Source organism: Polyodon spathula, chromosome 2 (assembly GCF_017654505.1).
Source record: "Polyodon spathula isolate WHYD16114869_AA chromosome 2, ASM1765450v1, whole genome shotgun sequence".
Taxonomy (NCBI): domain Eukaryota; kingdom Metazoa; phylum Chordata; class Actinopteri; order Acipenseriformes; family Polyodontidae; genus Polyodon; species Polyodon spathula.
In genome coordinates, this window is record NC_054535.1 from 163,610 (window position 1) to 188,214 (window position 24,605).

The 24,605-nt window shown below is 38.9% G+C and overlaps 1 protein-coding gene across 3 annotated transcripts in view; it reads right to left on the minus strand.

Moving 5' to 3' along the window:
* The window catches only part of LOC121328832 (H(+)/Cl(-) exchange transporter 3-like), a 60,604-nt gene extending 37,197 nt beyond the window's left edge, over nt 1-23,407 (minus strand). The window contains exons 1-2 of one of the 3 annotated variants that reach the window (XM_041273927.1): nt 23,239-23,407; nt 16,700-16,875 (exon numbers count right to left, since the gene is read on the minus strand). In XM_041273927.1, coding sequence (XP_041129861.1) covers nt 16,700-16,859 — 160 coding nt within the window. In that variant the 5' untranslated portion in view covers nt 16,860-16,875; nt 23,239-23,407. Of the gene's footprint in view, nt 1-7,678; nt 7,866-16,699; nt 16,876-23,172 lie in introns of those variants that run through there. The other 2 variants (XM_041273935.1, XM_041273943.1) reach the window with 2 other exon arrangements.
* Between the last annotated feature and the right edge of the window lie 1,198 nt (nt 23,408-24,605).

Sequence of the window (24,605 nt, forward strand, 5' to 3'; positions counted from 1 at the left end):
AGACACACCAGGGGGGCGGAGTCGAAACGGCACTGAGTTGAGTTTTTTTTTTTTTTTTTTTATTTCTGTCACTAAGTGCAGACACACTGTAAGCAGAATGTACATGAGAAATAAAAATAAATTTGACGACGTATTGGATTTCAGTAATTTGTTCAAGGTCTGTGTCAGACAGCGGTGGATCATGTGCAGAAACGTCCATGTTTTTCTTCAACGTTTCTCAAAATGCTAAAAATACATTATTTGAACAGCAATTTTTTTCTGTTTTGCCATCTTCCAGTTCATTTAATTGTTCATCATCCAAATCAGCATGTCTACTTACTACTTTTGCAATTTTTTTGCTGGTAATTGGTCACTCAGTTTTATAGCTTTACTATACATCTATAACAAGATGGTTACAGTAACTTAAAATTCAGTAAGGTAGTGCAATGATTTCTAATAACGTAATGAGGCTTCAACTGTCCATATTCATCCTATATCTGGAGAGCCGGAGCCTTGCTTGACCAATCACACTGCTTGTTTCAGTTCCATTGCCGGCCCTGCATTTTATATATATATATTACACACACACACACACAAGTATTTGGGCGTTTAAAAAAAAAAAAGTGATTTCTATCATTACTAGTTGTTCTACTGAAAGATATAAATGAAAGCAGGGATTCAGCTTTATAGTAAAACATTATTACATAACATGCATAGAATGAAAACTAACATGCAAATGAATTTCATACTTTGACAAAAGCACGTGGGCAATCAACATATTTTATGAAACCCATGCGTTGCTAATTACTGACAATTACCATGATTGAAAGCCAACATCTGATAATTAGAGAATAAATACATACTCATCAAGTTCAGAAAAAGAAATTGGAAATGTATCATTCAAAAAAGCAAGAAAAATGGTTAACTAAAGAGTGCAGCAACGATTTTACAACTAAACAAAAAAGGAGAAACTACCAGAAAAAACAGGAGAAAGACTAAGTTTACCGAAAAGCACTGTGTGACTATTATTGACAAACACGGGAGAACAGGAACTACTGCAATAGCTCCAGGTGTGGAAGAAGCGCTGCAAAATCTACAAGCAGCCTAAAAAAAATCCCTCGATCATGACAAAAGATTTGACACAAGAATTGAGAGAAGATGGTCAAAAAATTAAAGAGCAAACAATTCAGTGATACCTTAACAGATGAATGTTCATGGGCGAAAACCAAGAATCAAACATTTGTTAAAAACAATACACAAAAGAAAGCGATTTGAATTTTCCAGAAATGTTGATTTTCCGGAATGTCAAGAAATGTTGCACTCTCATTTGTTACCCAGTGCTAGAAGGCTTATTGGATGGAAGTTTGTACTGCAGCAGGACAATAACACTAAGCATTCTGCAAAGTCTTCTGAAAAAAAGGAAGATTACAGTGATGGACTGGGCATCTCAGTCCCCAGACTTGAATCCCATCGAGATGTTGTGGATTGACTTGAAGGCTGCTGTTGCAAAAAGGAAACCAAAGTCGATTGCAGAACTCAAAGCTGTAGGAGTTGAAGAATGGGCAAAAATATCTCCTTAGATTCCAGGAACTGGTTTCAAAATACACAAAAAGATTGCAAGCTGTAAAGGAAGCAAAGGGTGGGCACACAAAACGCTAATATAAGGATGCCGAAGTACTTTTGTCAAAGCATGAAAATGTGTTTGTGCAAGTTATTTTTCATTTTATAAATGTTATGTGTTGTTTTATTATAAAGCTGAATCTGAGATATCTTTTCAATAGAACAAATAAAATTATAGAAATTGCTTTTTGTAGTTTCTTTTTTTTTTGTTTTAACTGCCCAAATACTTTTGTTTGCGACTGTGTGTACATAAATATTGTAGCTGAGGCGTATCTGGTCCGCAGTGGAATAAGAGAAGGCAACACAGGTTGCAGCTCAAAGCAGTTAAAACTGCTATTTTTATTTAAATAGGAACGGCAGGAAAAATGACGCTCTTTTTAGCAACAGGATAATTAGCTCAGTTAGGCAGTGCCAACCACACAACACACAAAGTTTGGGACAGTAGTGAATCTTCCCAGGAGTGGCCATCCTGCCAAAATCTCTCCAAGAGCAAGGCGTAAAATCATCCCGGAAGTCACAAAGAACCCTAGAACAACATCCAGGGATCTACAGGCCTCTCTCGCCTTGGCTAAGGTCAGTGTTCATGACTCCACCATCAGAAAGACACTGGGCAAAAATAGGATTCATGGCAGAGTAGCAAGACGGAAACCACTGCTCATTAAGAAGAACATGAATGCTCGTCTCAAGTTTGCCAAAAAGCACCTGGGTGATCCTCAAGAGTTCTGGAACAATGTTCTATGGACAGGCGAGTCAAAAATTGAACTTTTTGGCCAACATGGGCCCTGTTATGTTCGTCGAAAACCAAACACTGCATTCCACAGTAAGAACCTCATACCAACGGTCAAGCATGGTTTTGGTAGTGTCATGATTTGGGGATGCTTTGCTGCATCAGGACGTGGATGACTTGGACGACGTTGAAGCGCAGCTGGGTCATGCACCAAGACAATGATCCGAAACATCAAAATGGTTGAAGAACAAGAAATATAAAGTTTTGGAATGGCCTAGTCAGTCCAGACCTAAACCCCATTGAGATGTTTTGGCAGGACCTGAAACGAGCAGTTTATGCTCAAAAACCCACAAAACCCACTGCTGATGCAGTTCAGCATGAAGGAGTGGGCCAAAATTCTGTCATGGCACTGTGACAGGCTGATCAATAACTACAGGAAGCATTTAGTTGCAGTTATTGCTGCTAAAGCTGGCGTAACCAGTTATTGAGTCTAAGGGGGCGATTACTTTTTCACACGGGAGCATAGGGTGTTGCATAACTTTCTTTAATAAATAAATGAAATAAGTATCAAAATTTCGCGTGTGTCATTTTTTCAGTCAGGGTCCCTTTTATCTAATATTAGATTTTGGCTGAAGATCTGATAACATTCAGTGTCAAACATATGCAAAAATGCAGAAAATCAGAAAGGGGGCAAATATTTTTTCACAGTACTGTACATGTTAACCACTCCCTAATCCATGTGCATGCATTTCCTTGAATTCCTACTGCGTTCAGTTTGAGAATTAATCTTTTATGTGGGACTTTGTCAAAAGCTTACTGGAAATCTAAATAAACCATGTCATATGCTTTGCAATTATCCACTATCGATGTTGCATCCTCAAAAAAAATCAAGCAGGCTAGTTAGACACGATCTCCCTTTCCTAAAACCATGCTGACTGTCTCCCAGGATACTGTTCCCATATAGGTACTTTTCCACTTTGGATCTTATTATAGGTTCCATAAGTTTAAATACAATAGAAGTCAGGCTTATTGCTCTGTAGTTACCTGGTTCGGTTTTATCTCCCTTTTTGTGGATCGGTATTACGTTTGCAATTCTCCAGTCTGTCAGTACAACCCCTGTCTCAAGAGACTGCTCCTTGATTTTACTTAGCGGTTTGTAAATAACTTCTTTCATTTCTTTGAGTACTATTGGGAGGATCTCATCCAGCCCAGGGGATGTGTTTATTTTAAGAGCTCCTAGTCCCTTTAGTAATAAATTTTACCTATCGTGGATAAGGTTTCCTGAGGGGGAACTACAGTATAAAACTGGATAGCACCATCCGTCCAATAACTCCCCCCCATGTGTCATATAGAAGAGACAAGAATTAAAGAGAATATGTGGTACATAGTGTTATTCATCCTTCTGGGGAACCTTTGAAAGGCACAATGTAAAAATCTTCATTCAACATTCATGAAAATGTTACATGTACCTCTAACTGCAGGTAATTTTGCTGCAAAAAAAATTGTTCTGCGATTTTTAACTAAAAGAATATTATATATATATATATATATATATATATATATATATATATATATATATATATAAACAGCTGCCCACAATAACCCAGGACGGTGCAAACGGTGGATACCGATGCACTTACACAACTAGTGAAGCCTTCTGAACCCTTTGATGCATTTGGTTCAGTAAGGTTCGCTCGCCCAGTCACAGAACCATTCTTAACACTCTGTAATGACATAATGTACCTTAATACATTGTTGATACACTATATTAAAGCAATTATTCATTTTCTTAGGTAGACAGCGAATGCATCCGGTAGTTTAAATACACTACTAGAGCAATGTGGCGCCCTTTTCTTTTTTGTCTAATTTATTATGGTTGAGGAACAAAGTGTTCTGAAAAGATTGGTTGAGTTTTTTTCATTAAAATATTGTAACTTTAAAGTGCTGCACAATAGCGTGTATTTAACTAATAAAAAAGCAGCATGCTTGATGTATTCAATTTAACCTGAAATGTCATTGGAATGTGTATTAAATATAAACAACACATTTAGAACTTACCGTTGAGTGTCAGCAATAAGCTTCCTGCAAGTTAAAAAGCAAGTATGATCCATGTGCAGAATGTGCATAAAAAGACACGTAGAGGCTACAATTATATTATGAATATAACTGTGTGTTTACTTAAATGTGTTTGCCCAATCACACCTAATGGAATAAAAATGCTTTTACCATTTAAAATCATTAATATTACTTGCTTTTTTCATACCTTTTCATATTTCTGACTTTTCAGCCGGTTCAATATCTTCATTGGATTATTTATTTGAAATCAAATGCTAGCACTGACAATGTACAACGTAAATGTCTGAGTTTGTCTTTACACTTTAAATTGTAAAGTCCAACCTTTATTTTACAATGGAGTTGCCGGAGGTCAGGGTAGTAACCTTTTATCAAAACAAGACCTGTTTTGTAATGGGACAGCCCATCTCTAGTATGTCAGATAGGAATGCATGGGCGGGGTGATGCACTTATTTCCAGTGTTTTGGATCTTTCCAAGTCACGTCTGGTGTGGATTGACATTCGGAGACTTTGCTGTGGCGGAATATCAGTACAAGCAGACTGAATTGAACAAGGCTGAAAGCAATGAAGTGCTTCAAGTGTCGCTTCAACCCACACAGATGTCCACCGTTCTGTAATGCTGTTAAACGCTGCTTTATTATTAATAGACTTGTTTTCTAATCATTACCAACCTTTATTTACTCCAATGAAAAGAGGGAGAAGGTCGATGAAGAGAATGCTGTTAATTGCGGCTGTTTTAACTTGGCAGTTGAATGGAATTCCGAGGTGCCTCGGGTATGAATGTTTAAAGCAGGTGAGGTCGAGCATGCGGATATGAAGAATATAGCACAGTAAAAACTGAACACGACACGGTGATGCCATGAATAGGGTTTCTTAAGTGATGTGACGAAGAATACAGAAGGCGAAATGTGAGCTCCAATTGGCTGAAAGGTCCTAAGCTTTCTATAATACGAGATTTAATTTCGCACAGTTTGAGCAGCCACAGCCCTTATGCATGACAGGATTATTTATAATGAGACTGTACTGGAGGGGGAGAGACACAGTTTTATTTATCATGAGACTGTACTGAGGAGTGAAACACAGGATTATTTATAATGAGACTGTCCACACAGTATGAGACTGTACTGAGGAGGAGAGACACAGGATTATTTGAGACTGTATTGAGGGGGGAGACACTGGATTATTTATAATGAGACTGTACTGAGGGGGAGAAACACAGTATTATTTATAACACTATGTAACACAATTTTTGTTCCTGGGTAGTAAGTGTTATTTCCTAATTGCTTATGCCTCAAAAGTATACAAAATGGCTATTATTCCCCACAAACTTTGCTTTTGTGACCAGGACAGTGATATTTCAAAATATCACTATTTCCAATGGGAAAACTGACAAATGTGTGTCTTTTCGTTCACATAAAGTCAGAAAAAAACAATATATGAATCCAAATTAACATGTATTTATTCTAAAGTAATACAAAAATGACTACAAAAGATTTAAAGTGAGTAGTTTTTTTAGATTTATTATTATACTGTAAATACAGTATAATGTAAATCTCAAAAAACTATCACTGTCCTGGTACAAGCAAACCAAAACCCACCTGATCAACAAAAAAACAAGGAAACATTACTGATGATTTTGCAAGCAGTAAACTAACATATCTGACCGCACAACAATGCACAGGCATGTTTGATTTTTAACTATTTATGTTTGTGGACTATTGTGGAGCCATCATTAGTGAAAAGCAGTTTGAACGCTCTTCTATCTCACCTTTACGCTTGAGCACTCTTTATATAATTTATTTAGCACACCCCTACAGTTTAATTCTGTCAGACTCATTCAGTTGTTCACAATAACTTCAAACCAGTGGCACTGAAAAACTTTTAAAGTGGGAATGCTGAAATCCACTGAACAATACAGTACCTACAGTGGTGTTTTCTGATGCTTCCTCTACAGTGGGAGTGAAGTACCAGAGCAAACATCACAAAAGAAAGTATAAAAAAAATGCCATGACAGCCTTAACTTGCTGGTATAATAGTGCGGCTCCGCACACGCAGCCATGAAAACTGGTGCATACAACACCTGTAACTCAGCTGTGACGAAAACGGTTAACATTTTAATATTCCTGCAAGCAGTGTTGTGGTTACTTTTCTGAAGCAGAGTACTGTACCTATTCCCGAAGCACAACCTCGTATGGATGGAAGTAAGCACGCACACTATTTTAAAATCACACAGAAACATATCTGAAAGCTGCATCTTACAAACCTGATGTCGAGTATCCCAAATACGCAAACATTGATGCTATACATCGTAATGTTAAAACCTCCGGAAAGAATACGGGCTCCAAATATTGACAGTGGAGAAAAACTTCTTCAGTTGGGATGACATGGGGCTCGCACTTGCTGTTCACGTAGAAACACATTTTAAATGTGTAAATCTGAGCAAGCCAGAGACTGCTGTGATCCGAACACAAAGAGGATTAAACTGAAGCGGACACCGTGGGGTCCTTCGAGAAGCAGCTTCATGAAATTCTGGGATCATAAACTACTAACATCCATAGGTGCCATTTTTTTTAGAAAACGTAGATATTACATTTCAACTTAAACAAACATTTTTATGTTACGTTGTTTATTTTTGCTCAATCATTAAAAGTGTATGTAGTTCGCGGAAGCTTACCTTGAATGACAAGCTCTGCGCGCATCCGCGGAAGATTCAAAATCGCCGGGAACCCGCTTTGATTAAATGAGCAGGGCACGTGTTGTGACAAGCGAAAGATTTAACAACAACAAATAGGGCGCAGTGAATTTGATATTACACGGGTACCCACCTGGCATATGTGATTTCCATTTCAATAAAATAAACAAACATATTCACAGATAAAACCGGGTACCCGCCTGGCATCGTGATTTCCATTTTCAGCATTTCCCAGGTTACAGGTAGACGTAGATTACGAGTAAATGAATTTTCAGTGTATAAAATAAACATGGAGTCACTTGCTGCTATGATGTGAATCAGTGCTAATCTGCCCATTTCACACAGACACACACACACACACACCCCACAACAACGCCACAGTATCAAGGAACAGAGCTACTGAACAAATTAACATAAAAACGAAAATAAAAACAAAACATTAAAACAATACTATAATGGTAATCATCCTAACAATGTTTACAGACCAGGGTCATCGATAATGTTTAAAAACCCAGCAGTACGTTTAAAGTCTTCAGCGAGCAGAGCTACAGCAAGCCACATAAGTCACATGTATGCGCTTAGTTTACCTCTTCCGTGCAGCTCCTGCAGGGGAATGGGGTCCCCTCCACCGTCGTAGGGTAAATACAGATCGGAAGACATGTCCATGGTGCACAGAAAGATAAATAAATGTTTCCCTGATTACAAAGCTGGTTCAGGGAGCTGGTACTAGAACGTGACCTGGACTGCTGCCGGATTACTGCAGCAGCTGACTGCTTCTCATGCTGATGATGTCATCAGTGGCAAATGATCGCAGCGCCGGTTGCTAGTGGCTACAATCAGCTCTGCAAGCGGCACAGCGCAAGACGCACCCTCACGCCGGCTGACAGCTCTGGAGACTGTCCTCAGCACAGGGGATTAGTAGTCACGGTGTTTGCGGGTGTCACGGATTCCGTGACTTGTGCTAGTGTCCGCGATTTGTGCTGATGTGCGTGACTTGCGGAGATGTTAGTAAATTGTGTTCATTCTGTATGTGATTTTATTGGAAAGTGCTTCTCATTAACATTAAATTTCACATAAAAAAAGCATTTATCGTTTATTAATTAGAACAAATAATTACATAATTTGAACTAGCTCCAACACCGTACTTCCTGTCTTTTTTTGCTGAACCTGTGCGCACCAACGACGCAATATGCTTTTATTAAAGACAGTTATTTTATTTATCCCCGTGACTATTCTCCCTCAGATTTTCTCCGTGATTTTGAACGCATTGCCCGTGACTGCTCCATGATTTAAATCCAAATTTTCCGCGACACACTCCTAGCTTTAGGGATTAGCTCTGCAAGAGGCACCCTTACACTGGCTGACAAATCAGGAGACTATCCTCAGCACAGGGACCGCGTACTGGATGTACTCCACAGTGAGAATATCTAGACCCACATATTCGAAGCGATGCGCAATCTCCTCGCAAAGATTACTGCTTTTGCACAAAAACGACTATTTTCCAACACGGCACAAAACAGTTGCGCGAAGTTGGAAAATAGCAGTTTGTTGCTCAATTTGCAAATGTTTTGTGCCTCGCAAAACCACCTTTGCATTCAATACCAATATAGCAGAAATGTACAAAAGCTACGCGTGAATGCGCAGAATTGGAACACTACAGGACAATGTAATGTAATGGAAACATTCTGTGCATTGCAAGCCTGTCACGCCATTTTCATTCAAATTTGGCCTGCAGCGCAATTTAGATATTTTTGTGCTTAAGCATATGTAATTTGTGCACATGCATACATTTGAATCTAATGTTTATCATTATCACAGACACTAGAACATAATAAAGTTTACAAACGACAGGAGGCCATTCCGCCCATCTTGCTCATTTGGTTGTTAGTACTAACAAGATGCTCGGATACAGTGTGAAAAGTGTTGAATTTAAATCAAGGGAAGTAATGTTAAAACTGTACAATGCACTAGTAAGACCTCATCTTGAATATTGTGTGCAGTTCTGGTCACCTCGCTATAAAAAAGACATTCCTGCTCTAGAAAGAGTGCAAAGAAGAGCGACCAGAATTATTCCGGGCTTAAAAGGCATGTCATATGCAGACAGGCTAAAAGAACTGAATCTGTTCAGTCTTGAACAAAGAAGACTACGTGGCGACCTAATTCAAGCATTCAAAATTCTAAAAGGTATTGACAGTGTCGACCCAAGGGACTTTTTCAGCCTGAAAAAAGAAACAAGGACCAGGGGTCACAAATGGAGTTTAGAAAAAGGGGCATTCAGAACAGAAAATAGGAGACACTTTTTTACACAGAGAATTGTGAGGGTCTGGAATCAACTCCCCAGTAATGTTGTTGAAGCTGACACCCTGGGATCCTTCAAGAAGCTGCTTGATGAGATTCTGGGATCAATAAGAACATAAGAACATAAAGTTTACAAACGAGAGGAGGCCATTCGGCCCATCTTGCTCGTTTGGTTGTTAGTAGCTTATTGATCCCGGAATCTCATCAAGCAGCTTCTTGAAGGATCCCAGGGTGTCAGCTTCAACAACATTACTGGGGAGTTGATTCCAGACCCTCACGATTCTCTGTGTAAAAAAGTGCCTCCTATTTACTGTTCTGAATGCCCCTTTGTCTAATCTCGTTTAGAGAAGACTTTCTCATTTGAAACAACAGATTAACCTGACTCCAGGAAAGGGCAATTCCAAATCTTTGCAGTGGTATTAATTATTGATAAAGCTCTAAAGAACACAAAAAGAGATCAAAAAGCACCACCTTTTATCTACATCGAGACACCTATGTGATCCAGATAATCAAAACGTTTTTCCAATTAGACCATCTATGGCAGAGATGGGCAACTGGTCCACCAGACCATTTTATATTGGCCCAGCAATAGTTCACACATTATGTATTCTGCATTTACCAAAGTGATAGACAGATAGATAGACAGATAGATATTAGCCCAGCAATAGTTTACACATTATATTGCTATGATGAGCATACTCCAAGTCTAAAGTGTCTTCTTCACTGTGGAAGGCCAAATCGCTACAGCTAATCTTTTTTTTAATTTTTTTTGTGGCCCACTACTTCCTCAAAGTTGCCCATCCCTGACTGAAATACAAATGAAAGTCGTGCATTCCTAAAAAACACAATCAGTGGACATCTCCAAGAGATTTACAGAAAACCACAACTGGCCAAATGGAAATCCTTTGTTAATGAAATCATTAATTTATTCTTGGTTTTATTTTATGTTTTTGTATGAGGGTTAAAAACACAACATTGCCTTAAAACTGTATTACATGATAACCCATAACCAACAGTGAGTAAAGTCTCATTCAACCACTTCTATCCCCAGACAAAAACGTTACCGCAAAAGTCAGAGACATGGTCTATTCATTTTGAACAGATTCAATAAGAATAGACAGAATGTAAAATAATATCATATTGTGAAGCAACATGGTTTGTGAAATTCAGCTTGGGAAGAAGGGAGTCGTGGAGAGAATGCTATAGAAACAAAAATAATACATGGGGGCGTTTTCTACTGCAAACCATGACTGGCGCTTCAATGCAAAGCAGCACTGCTGTTGCTATGCAACAGTACAGATTGAGATGATGTCATTTGGTTCTGGTCCAATGAAGGCCTCCAGTACACCCTCTCAGTAGAAATTATTGAATATGCTGCTGTAGGGCTTCTCAATACAGGCAGATTCTCTGTGAGCTCATGTACTGTACTGCAGCAGACCCACATCCTGCAAGGCCCTGCATTGCCGTGCAGACTGTCAGGAATTGTCCATTCATTCATTTTAAAATCAATAAACTCTTCCTGACAGTACAACCTGCCCTGTGTTTCACCTCCAATCACACCTTCTCAGAAGTTAACAAGTAACTGGTGCCATGACATCATCAGGATGCAGCCATTAAAAGCTCTGCAATAGCAGCTAGTGGAAGGACAACATGAGGGAATGCTACTAATCCATGGAAGGGGCATGGCCTTCAAGGTAACACAGTTCACATCACAGCCTGATGTGAAAGGAATAGATCTGCATAAAAACAAATGGTTTTCATGACAGGACTGAGCTGCTGTCAGAGCTTCCTAGCCTGTGAGCATTTTCCAATGCTCTGTAATAAATCACAACTTGTTTACTTTAGTAGTCAGAAACATGACACTACAATCACAGTTTTTGCCAAAAAAGCCACCTGGAATAATATTATACTGGGAATGTATCCTGGGGTAATGAAGGGGCACTTCCTAAGTGAATGTGGAAACATCAGGCCGTTTTACTACTGAATTATTTATACTTTTGAGGAGTAATGGAGCACAGTACACTGTGCAAACTTTCTACAACGGCTGCACAGCAACAGCTCTGCAGCATCTCCTTACTATTGCAGTACACTGGTAGTCTCTCACGGGGAGTCTGGGGATTGCTGCTTGTTTTACTTGTGTTTTGTAAGAACTCCTAGAAAAGGTCATATATTAACTGGAAGTACAGCCCCGTCTCCCAGCGCCTTCAGAAAGAGGAGCATTTCTGATTTGCTGCAGTTGAAAGTGGACTCTGCTGGTATTGTTGTACTGGTAGCTGCACCGCTCGTGCTTTCCTGTACAGCCAAGTTTAGTGTCACTCTCAGCAGCGGCTGCCACCTGCTGCTGAACTCGGGCTGCTTTCTAGTTGTCGTTGTACTTCAGATTTAACAGACTTTGCATCACGACGAGTCTTTCGATTAACTTTTAGTACAGTTTTTCTCACTCACGTGCATGCAGCCAGGGAGACCGTCAGGCGATGTGTGAACGTCACTAACTCGGTGCAGATAGACAGCAGCAGGCCCGCATTGCTCAACAAGTCAGCACGAAGTCACAGGCTCACTGCTGCAGTCATTTGTTTTAGTTAACCACAATCCCGAAATACCGGTCTTTCGTGTTTTCAATCTCGGGATTGGGGATTGGATTCCATAGTTGTATGAAGGTAACTAAATTCTGTGGAAGTGATTACTTATTTTCTTTGCATTCGAAAAGCTCAAATGAGAATTGAAATACATGCAAAGCAGCCTTGTTCAACAGCAGATTAAAATCTGAAGTGTGTTACACAACAAAGGGCATGTTATCAGTAGAAACAGTTTCCATATATTCCAGCAAGATCTGAGTAAGAACTCTGGGGCTGCTTCAATACTCCCTACAGAGTGTATTATTCTCAATGTGACACATACATAGTATTTCTTTGTTGTCTGTTAACTGCTGTTTAATAGCCTAACCTTGGGGTTGGTTGATCACTATGTTTACAGTGTGTTTGTTTACAATCTGTAAACAGTTTCAGCGATTTGGAGATCAGCTTCCCCATCCTTTGAAACCTGAATGCCCCTATGTACTGCTAACTAAATAGGCATGTTTGTGCAACTACTTGCAGCAGAGGTAAGTTATAAATGGCACATTCAAGCTTTGTGATAGCCAATAAAGCTAAATAGAAATGAAACAAGTATGTTAATAGCATACATCTCACACTATTCTATAAATGAAAAAATGAGAGCATTAGGTATCGGATCACCAGGACCCACGCGTAAAACTGTGAGCCATACCGCATACAGACAGACAAGACATGCCCCTCCATAAATCCTTAGATTCTGATACACATGTGAGCAAGTTCTGTCACAATTAGATAAGCAGCTGCATAGACATAGCCAAAATAAAAACAGACAGAGAGACTCGAGTCCTATTCTCCTGGCTTGTGCTAACCATGTTTCACTGCATGAGCAGTTCTTCGTACTGTGCATTGCCAGGGAGGTTAAAGGGGTGTAAAAGCCTGCTATTTGCCTTGTTCAACACGAGGGCTGGCTTCCTCAGAAGACATATATCCATACTGTTTTGTTCAGGATGGCAGTAAACAAATATTTGCAAGTTACTATGCTGAACGCAATGTAACTCAATCTCTATTAACTTGAGCAGAATGCCTGTCAACATCAGGGTGTGAAGAAAGAGGGTTCAAGCAGCAAGCATCTGCTGGAGGGAAGGAACACCCGCGCCAGAAACCTTTTGAGAGGCAACTACAATCGCCACATTATATAAACTTGCCATGATAATGCACAAAAATGAGATGGGCTCAGTTCTGGCAAGTATGTTCTGAATTACGTTTTATTTATTTGATTTCATGAAGCAAAAATGATTATTAACCATTAATTGATTGTTTAATAAAAGCAACATTCTAAAAGCTACATTCTATTTGTGTGTGTGTGTTTCGTGAGACGGTGAGGGGGCAAGTAGATTTTTAAGAAGGACTAAAATAGAATAAAACAGTATTTGGAATTGCATTTCTCACAGAACATAATTTAAACCCCAAAATAGAAAGCGTGGCACAACATTGCTTTCGCTACTTCATCAAAATCTGATACTGGTAGCAAAATCTGATACCTGGTCAAAATCTGTTACCTGTACCAACATTTCACCTGTAGCTATAAACATTTATTTATTTATTTTTATTTTTTTGTCTCCCGGGAATTAAAACACCCAACAATTCATCTTGGTGGTTACATAGAGAGTAGTTTGAAAAGATTCTAAAAATTATATAGCAGAACTCAAATAATGTAATATAATAAACATGACTTATTATTAAACTAATATTAACAATATGATCAGAATTCACACCAAGAAATATCTAATATAATAATTACACAAATTCATGCAGTTACCATATGTACCAAATCCTCTATACTGTGAAAATGTAATTGATAGACGCCAAAAAAAATATCACAGTTTGATGATGTTCCTTATTGAAGGTAGCACAATTTGATGTTCATACTTCGATATACTTACCCACTCTTCTATATCCAGGGTCATACAGCGCCAGTAAAACCTTGCTGAAATGGCTTCTCTTGTTTTCACCATGCCACTGTGACCACTCATTGCTAAACACTCTGAACACTTCCAGCCACTCTCTACCAAGAACTCTTTGCTTTCCATTTTTGGAGATATAATAGAGCCTTCTATCTTCTACACAACATAAATAAACAAAACCACAGACATGGCAAGAACAATTTTAAACAACAAAACGGATATAGCCGTTTGTTACATTCCATTTTGTAGCGATGCACTCGTGGAAATCAGAATACAAAAGGAGAATAAAACGGCGGTTCTAGAAAGAGTTAATAAAACCAATCAATGTGCCTTAATGCACACTCATGATGACAAGTCGCTTTTGAAAAGTCTGAATAAACTATTTTAATTTAAGTTTGATGATGGTGAGTTATCAGGTTACAAAACAGCACTGTATCAATTGTGAACACATCACTATCAGTGATGAGAAGTTCCTGTTCATCAGCCAGACTATTTTGGAAAAAATCAGTTTCATCATAAGGGTGTTCCCTTAGGCGAAGGAGGTGTTCCTGTACATGGACGCTACTCTATATATTCAGCCGATTTATTGGTCCATATCACAGTACAGACCTATGGTAAAACATACAACACAACAGTAACAGTACATACACGCTTTTCTACCAATAATAACACCACTTTTACAAAACAATTTTACAAAGGTGCACTTAGTGTCAAGAAAAGAAAATTCAATGTAAACAGTTTGCAGTCAGTGTATAGTTGCTTTTTAATCTTTTCGGGTTTTTTTTTTTGTTTTTTTCCACAAAATGTACCTAGCTCTATAGTGCACTTTACCAGTTATTAACACCATTCGTTTGTATGCAATATAAAACAAATTATTACATGTGCAGTAAAATGTAACTCAATAAAAGGCGTACTTTTCATCATAAAAAAATAGGTAGCAGTTTGATGACTGTCCTTGGTCTTAAAGAAAAAAAAAAAGGGGCATGCACAGTGCAGGGGGGAAAGAGTCTGGGCATGCACAGTGCAGGGAGGAAAGAGTCTGGGCATGCGCAGTGTAGGGGGGAAAGAGTCTGGGCATGCGCAGTGTAGGGTGGAAAGAGTCTGGGCATGCGCAGTGCAGGGTGGAAAGAGTCTGGGCATGCGCAGTGCAGGGGGGAAAGAGTCTGGGCATGCGCAGTGCAGGGGGGAAAGAGTCTGGGCATGCGCAGTGCAGGGGGGAAAGAGTCTGGGCATGCTCAGTGCAGGGGGGAAAGAGTCTGGGCATGCGCAGTGCAGGGTGGAAAGAGTCTGGGCATGCTCAGTACAGGGTGGAAAGAGTCTGGGCATGTGCAGTAAGCAAAGTAGGAAACTTTTGATAGGTACCAAAAGTTGATGCAACACTGAAACGCATAGCTGCTCTAAACTCATCGTTGTCTTTTTCATAGTGGCTCGGCAGAAAATTATATTTAAGATGGTACAATACAGTATTTGAGGCATACTAAATGAAATGTACTGTTAGAATTACTGTTTTAAAATGTTACATTGCTTAAATATGCATTTATATGGAAAGATTAGGCAATGTTATACTTTCTAACATATTTGCCTTATGCAAATGTTGGTATTAGTTTGGCAAATGAAAGGTTCTTTTTGTGCATGAAAAGGGTCAAAACATACCTTCGTACAACTACTGGGGATGAGAGGTTGAGCGATCTTTTGGTTATTGTGAGCTAACTGGCAAAACAAAAACACAGGCTGCTGTTCACAAATTTGCCAAGACGAAAGCGAGACTCCACCCCGTTTTATTTTAGTTTATTCGTGATTCTGATAAACACACTTCTACTTTCGACATTCACAGGAATGTGGTGCTTGTTTGGCAGTTTATGTTCACCGATTTCAATTCAATACAAAGTGTAATTCTTTGTGGAAAGCAGGTGAAATATATCAAACTTCGAGGTTGTAAGCATGTAATGTAGCACGTAACAAATCTGGCAAGATGTATTCGGATGGACACTCTAAAATAAAGAGTTAAACAGCATTCTTACCCCTGGCTCTTTTTGTAAAGCCCATGCATGACAATGTTTTTTCAGTGATCTAAGAGTAGTCCCTAGCTGCTACTGTAAAACGATTTAAAAAAATGATGTGGTTGTGTTATTTGTGTAATGTAACACTAGTTACAACGTAACTGTGAAATGTTCAATTCACTGGGATATCGGAGGCTGGCAGCAGAGCAATCTGCTTAGGGTTTAAGCCTTTACCCACTTAAGACAAAAAAGTTCTAGTGAAAACGACAAACGTAATGTTACACACTTCATTACTATTAAAATGAAACGAGTACTATTAAAAAGAGAAACGACATTCTCGAGTTTGTTATAAACCAGTGCCGTGCTTTAAGAATACTGGCATTGCACATTTTGTAAAATGTATTTTAAGAATCACGCGATCTGGTTGTAAACGGTTCCAGTTACTGCCAGTTTCTTCTCATTCATGGTGCCATTTGGGAACTTTTCTGAAATGATGCCCCTGTGTTTAGCGAATGGATCTCTTCTCCTTTTATACCAATGACATTTTGAAGTAAATATGGACCATATTCACAAGCACGGATACATTTGTAGCTTTTTTTTTGTTGGTTTGTTTTTGTTTTGTTTTTTTAAAAGGAAAAAACAAACTCTTATTGTTGTTGGAAGATTTGTAACATTAGCACTGGGTTCTCTCTTCTAAAATCAGGAGCATGCTTTGTGAATATGGCCCTAATTCTTTACAGAAAGGTCTAGTTAGGCTATTCCATAAAATATGATGGTGGAACAGTACTGCTTACCGGATGAAGCTTCTCCATCTAATAAAATGTCGTCTTCCGAGGTGTGGAAGTCCATGATGATGCCGGCTCCATCTAGAAGCTCCTCGTCGCTGCTGGCACTTGCTATGCTGTTGTAACTGTTTCGGGAATACCCTCTATTGAAAAGCTGCTCCGACTCCATTTAGCTATTTGATAACCTAAAACAAAACACAAAGGTTACTGGTTTACCTACAGCAATAGAACTAGGGCAACATACTTTTATTTTTACAGTACAACACTAACAACTAGTTTACCAGACAACACTTACAGCAGCAGTACAGTAGTGGTCATTACAAAAGGACATAGCTGCTCCAGAGAGAGTACAGCGCCCAAATCCCTGAGCAGGGTTATGGCAGACTTGACCAAAGTGCTTTAAAGTCCAAAAGGAGTCGACTAGTACAGCACAGAGTTCAGGAGCAAAAGACACAGTTAGATAATGAATGGGGACTGACTTGGGTGAGCAGGGTGGGTGACACTTTTCTACACAGTGGTGAGTACTCAAAGAAACGAAATAAGTTATTTACAAACCGCTAACCAAGATCATGCAACAGTCTCTTGACATAGGGATTGGCTACATTGTGAAAAGTGTTGAATTTAAATCAAGGGAAGTAAAGTTAAAACTGTACAATGCATTAGTAAGACCTCATCTTGAATATTGTGTTCGGTTCTGGTCACCTCACTATAAAAAAGATATTGCTGCTCTAGAAAGAGTGCAAAGAAGAGCGACCAGAATTATTCCGGGCTTAAAAGGCATGTCCTATGCAGACAGGCTAAAAGAATTGAATCTGTTCAGTCTTGAACAAAGAAGACTACGTGGCGACCTAATTCAAGCATTCAAAATCCTAAAAGGTATTGACAATGTCGACCCAAGGGACTTTTTCGACCTGAAAAAAAAAAACAAGGACCAGGGGTCACAAATGGAGGTTAGACAAAGGGGCATTCAGAACAGAAAATAGGAGGCACTTTTTTACACAGAGAATCATGAGGGTTTGGAATCAACTCCCCAGTAATGTTGTTGAAGCTGACACCCTGGGATCCTTCAAGAAGCTGCTTGATGAGATTCTGGGATCAATAAGCTACTAACAACCAAACGAGCAAGATGGGCCGAATGGCCTCCTCTCGTTGTAAACTTTCTTATGTTCTTATGTACCAACAAACTGGAGAACTGCAAACGTAACATGATCCACAAAGAGGGAAACAAAACTGAACCAGGTAACTACAAACCAATAAGCCTGACTTCTATTAGATGGAAACTATAATAAGATCCAAAATGGAAAACTACCTGTATGGCAACAGTATCCTGGGAAATAGTCAACATGGTTTTAGGAAAGGGAGATCGAATCTAACTAACCTGCTTGATTTTTTTTTGAGGATCCAACAATCGACAATGGATAATTGCAAAGCATATGACTACCACAGTATTACTATCAGTATTAGGTCCTCTGCTATTCCTCATCTTGAATATTGTGTGCAGTTCTGGTCACCTTGCTATTAAAAAAGATATTGCTGCTCTAGAAAGAGTGCAAAGAAGAGCGACCAGAATTATTCCGGGCTTAAAAGGCATGTCATATGCAGACAGGCTAAAAGAATTGAATCTGTTCAGTCTTGAACAAAGACGACTACGTGACGACCTAATTCAAGCATTCAAAATTCTAAAAGGCATTGACAGTGTCAACCCAAGGGACTTTTTCAGCCTGAAAAAAGAAACAAGGACCAGGGGTCACAAATGGAGATTAGACAAAGGGGCATTTAGAACAGAAAATAGGAGGCACTTTTTTACACAGAGAATTGTGAGGGTCTGGAATCAACTCCCCAGTAATGTTGTTGAAGCTGACACCCTGGGATCCTTCAAGAAGCTGCTTGATGAGATTTTGGGATCAATAAGCTACTAACAACCAAACGAGCAAGATGGGCCGAATGGCCTCCTCTCGTTTGTAAACTTTCTTATGTTCTTATGTTCTTAATCTACATTAATACTTAGATTCTGGTATCGTAGGAAAACTTGTTACATTTGCACACAAAAATAGGAGGAGTGGCAAACACTGTTGCAGCAGCAGTCATTTAAAATGAAATAGACAGCATTCAGAACTGGGCATCCTGCTATCCATCCAGCTCATCCAAAATTCTTCTGCCTGCCTTGACTTTTCCCTTCCTTGCTTCTCCCATGCTACACCGCTGCTCCGCTCCCTCCACTGGTTCCCTATCACCACTCGCATCCAATTCAAAACTCCTGAACTCACTTATCGCTGTCTTGATCTTTTTGCTCCCTCCTATCTCCAGGCTATCGTTTCTCCCTACACCCCTTCAGTGGTGGAACAACCTACCCACGGATAGCAGGACTGCTCAGACCTTGACCATCTTCCGGTGCCTCCTCAAGACACACCTTTGGTTAATATTAAGTAAGCAGGAAGGACCTGTATTGTTGTTGGATAATCGCAAGTATTTGTTTTGTTACATGTTATCACTAGACAGATAACACGTTCCGGAGCTGTCGCTAGAGGCCAGCACAAACCCGGAACAGCACTGTACCTGTATCGCAAATAAAATTGTATCTGCACTACTAGCACTAATGCACAGACTTGTGTATGTGTTTTGTGTGGGTGTATAATAAAAACAGGATTATTATTTGTGGGGCAACACAGGGATTATAAATGAAGTAATACACAACGCTGTATTACTTATCTCCATCATTATTTACTGTTTGTTTTGTCGTCAGCACTGGACTTAAATAAAACAAACCTTTTCACCTGGATTACAATTGTCTGTCTGTTCTTTAATCACCTGCACCTGTACACTATTAACCACTTTGCCACAGGCACCCAATTGTCCCAGTACTTGCATCATCTTGTACTTGCACTGAACTGCTCCATATTTTGTTGTATTCTACTACTACTGCTCTTAATTCTAAACTATTTTCTGTATCTTGTACTTGATTTTACTCTTAAAGGTATCTGTATTCACATTTTTGCAATTGCTCTTACTTGAAATCGTTCTTATCCATGTATAGTACATGCTCTTACTGGTATTTACTCGTATAAGCAAATATTTTTACGATACGTTAACTGCTCTTATCAAATTCACTCTTAAAAGTAATTATTTACTGTATTCTTTATTTTGCTGTTATTTTAAATTGATCTTTCTATTTATTTTATTGTACTTTATAACTGCTCTTATCTGTAATGTGATATTGTGCAATGTGATACGTTGTAACTAAGTTATATATGTACATGTTGTTTGCCGGGTCACAGAGATATTATTGATCCAACACAACAAAGCTCTGGGATCAGTCAGCTACAAGGAACCGGACCACCATGCATGGGTCTAATGGCCTCCTCGTGTCCGTTAACTTTTCTTATGTTCTTACCTGGACCAGCCTTTTTTGTGGAAGTATAGGAGCCTGGGCCAGCTTCACAATGCCCTTCTAGAACTATAGCAAGCTATCTACCAGTTTCACAAAACAATACTGCAGTTCAAGCTGGATCCTTCTTATCATGCACAACAGCAGTAAATAATACGCGCTTACAACAAGATCCTATCAATCGAAGATTTTAGGTGAATATGTATGGCTGTAAAATAGCTGCAATGCCACTGTCAATATAATAGGCACCACTGCTGGATAGTCACTGTTCTGTAATACAGTTGGTGGCTTTCCACGTTAACTATTTTGGAGCTAATACACTCTAAGCTCATTTCCACATGGACAGGAAATGTTTCATCACATTGCAAGATTATATACTCAATTTAAAATAAGGCCATAAATTTACAGAATTCCAAAACCACACCACACAATAGTATGCGTTTATGGAGGTGTGACAGTTCAGAATTTCATGACATTTACATCAAGAAAAGTGTTAACTGCACATCCCCATGCACCATACACAAAATGTGCAGTAGGCCTAGACTGCAATTAAGACAGAACTGCAAAAAAGCCACTTTTTTGCTGAGGAGGCACTGGGCTCCATTGAGAGCAGATTCAGCTACTAGAAACAACAAGCACTGCTGGACCAAATGACCTCATTCAGAACCTTTATGTTCTTACAGTATTGACTACCGTACATGGCAGGACAATCAGGAGAGAGACATCTGAACAAAAGCCAGGGCATACTACAGTACTGTATACAGCAGAGGTTTATATTCTGGCACACTGTTTAGACTGTCAGTTATTCTTTTTAAATAATCCTCAACTACTGTAATTTTCAATTGAAAAGGCTGGCTTTTCATAGCCTCATTCAGTGAATACGGAGTAGCAGATATTGCATCAAGCAGATCCTCTCACGACACTAGGAACATTATTCCAGCTAAATGGCACAGGCTGCTAAAGCTGTCGGAACATTACATTCAGGAAGTGCATAATCACACTACAGTACTGCCCTAGTATCTAACTCAATCAATGCACCACATCAAAAAGTGTCTTGAAGGTTCCTAATGGGAAACTATTCTATGCAAGTATTCCTCTATGCGAAAGTGATTTCTGCTTTCTTTTTTTAATTCGTTTTTTTAAGTTTCAGTGTGTGCCTTCCAGTTCTACGGAGTTTGAATTAATGTCTTGGTAATACTTTAATGTATTTGTGTACAATTAACAATATAAACACTTCACTACATTATATAAACACTAACTTTATTGATTAAGACACCTATATAATGGGACACACAATTAATTGTGCAAGCTGCCACACTAATGGAACAGAACATAGAATACATCAGTTTTCACCAGACTTCCCACCCTGCAGCACAGCCCCTCATCTTGCGATGCACTCTGCTCTCATGTTCCAAGTCAAAAGGCTATTTGGATTAGTGTATCTGTCATGCATGCTCAACACTGGAAATGACAACGGTGTGCATGAAAACTGTACACAATGAGATTTCTCAGTATTACCCCTACAGTAAATCTACTGACAGGGATACAATCTGGCCACAGAAAAGCCACCAGACAGAATTCCTGAAATCACCGTTTCAGCTCATTGTATTGTGTACATACACTAAGATTAGTATTTCTATATCCCCTAGAAATGAATAACTGATGCATGTTATATTGATATCAACACCCCCCAAAAAATCCACAAAATACAGGTTAATACTAAAATGCGCATAGCCCTCAAAATGGAACACCAAACAATCCAAAATGTATTATTGCAAAAAGATTAAAAAAACACACTACCTTTCTAACAACGGGAGCAAGTAAGAAAATGCACACAGAATAATCTTGAAACCAACTGACTTCCCCTTTAAATAAGCACAGCTCATTTCAATAGGAGTATCACACAAAAGAAGAAATGTTTTTATATATATATGATTAGACATTTCACATTCCTTAGACACCTCCTTGTTAAATTGCAGCTAAAAATATTACTCTGTGTGTGTGTATATGGGAACGACTCAAAAGAAGGGTTCCAGATCAAATTCAAAGAAACCATATGTTTTAATACACCAAAGTACCTATTTTATATTGCAGCTACAGTGCATGTGCTGTAAATGTGGCAATTAAAACAATTCTACTATTGGCAGCTGAGCTTGTCAATTGAAATGGTCAAGATAATAAGAGATTAGCTGTAATGCAAATGAAAGGGAAGACAATGTTTTTCAGAACAGCACAGATACATGCCTAGTCTTTGGACAGCATTAATTCAAGATTCACTGAATCATGCTCCTTCATTGGCAGGATCCTGGTTTGCCTTTGTCTCTGACCCAGCTGCAAACCAGAAAAATGATCTCACAAGCCTGCTATCCCCCTTAAATCAGAAATAATAGGATTGTCCTTCTTGTGTGAAAACCCAGGACAGGCGTTGCCAGTTTCTCCACAGCATATGTCTGAGGTAAGAGGCGAACACAAAATAAAGATATGGGTTATCTATACCAAACATTTTGTAAAGCCTGTGGCATTATATCGTGCATGATGTCTTAATGACAAGGACAGGACTAGATTTATTATATATTTATTTGATGTCTGTAGCTCTTAATTTATCACTGCTGTATTAGTATGGCTCAATGTATAAACAGAAGATTTGTGCCAAAGAAACATGAATACAAACCACACAAAACGAAATAAATAAATACATGCTAAAGGGTATTTATGTAACGGGAACAGTGATGGGGTGCCAGTGTACGACCCTAGAGTGAGAACGAGTTTCATGATTCAGACGCATCTTGAACAGCCTGTGTATGCAAGTGCTAAATGTTTTAAGCAAAACACTGTTTACTGTTTTTTAATCAGTATATATTTGTTTCCCATACAACAGTACAGCCGGGTTTTATTTATTTATTTAATCTGCACCTGTCTTCGTCAAGAAATGGCCTAATTATTTGAGGACTAATTGCAAAACCCCTTTTAAATATTAGATTTAGACAAGAGAACAACCCACAAGCGCCTCTTTTCACAAATCGGCAATTCGAATTATCACATAGAAATACATTTTAAAAAGCCACCTAATGTTACTCCTCTATGCATATGACTGTACCTTGCCTTTACCGAGCAATGCGCACGTCACATCTCGCTCTTTGATCTTGGTAAGCTACAGTCCTACCTCTCCAAAGCCACGGTGTCTCGACCCACAGTAAAACACATTATCTTCAGAAGGTTTCTGATTTTCTTCTAAAAATGACTTGACTTTCGCCTCCTTGAGCTTGTGTTTTCGTATTTATTTTCCTTGCCTGCGTGAATATGACTTTAACTTCCGGTTTCTCTCGCTCTAGCTCCACCTTCAACGAGAAAAAGAGAACTCGGTTAATTGCAAGGGAAAGGGGTAGTCCTGTCAATAATAATAAGATGATATATAAAACTGTATTGCTATAGCTGGAATTGAGGGTAAAATGAGTTTACTATAATTAATCAGTGTTTCTCAATGGCTGTCTAAATAGATTATTATTATTATTATTATTATTATTATTATTATTATTATTATTATTAATACATTCATTAAAATGTAAGATAACTGTTCAAAGCAATGTTACTAGTGGATTTCCCACAGCTGGGTTTCATATTTGATTAGTTGGTTGTCTGCTGTATGAGAAAGGAAGGACATAGATTATTTTCCATGCTTCACTGCACAGACTGGTGTGAAAGTTGTAACTATGTATTAATTAGAGACCTTTGGTCTTCTATCAGGTTGTTGTTAGCCCTATAATATTACAATGGCTAAACACATTGAATAACACTGTGTGGTTGCAATATTTATATCAAAGGTGAACAAAACTGAAGATTTTTTTTTCTTTCTTTGCCTTCAAAGTACAGACTCCTTTTGGAGAATTGTAAACCCAACATTAAATTGTTCGTACTGGTATGGGGTGTAGCTGTATTTAATTTAAAGTGAAAGAATAGCATACCTTTAGTCAAATACATATGTAGTTGATTTATATTAAATTGGGGAGCTTTAAACCCTATATTGACAAAGGCTGTGTTCATGCAACATTTGTGCCCAAAAATTTTTCTGACTCCTGCTGCCAGATGACTCATTATAATGGGCATCTTTCAGTTAAATGATATAACAATAAGAAAAGCAGCCACATTGGTGTGGAATCTACTTATGAAAACCAGTGGAGCTACCGAGCAACCTGCAAGTCCACTGCATCTGCCATTGCGCACGTCCACTGCATCTGCCATTGCGCACGTCCACTGCATCTGCCATTGCGCACGTCCACTGCATCTGCCATTGCGCACGTCCACTGCATCTGCCATTGCGCACGTCCACTGCATCTGCCATCACGCACGTCCACTGCATCTGTCATCGCAGCAAAGTCATCTTGGTATACGGGGAAAAAAAAAAGAAAAGTTTTCTTAGAAGGAGCTAAGAGTCCTTACCACTGAGGCAACTTAGCATGAAGAGTTGTTTGGAAAAGCCTCAGCCAACATCAGTTATCCTAGTATCCTTAGGAAATGATATGTATTGGCCCT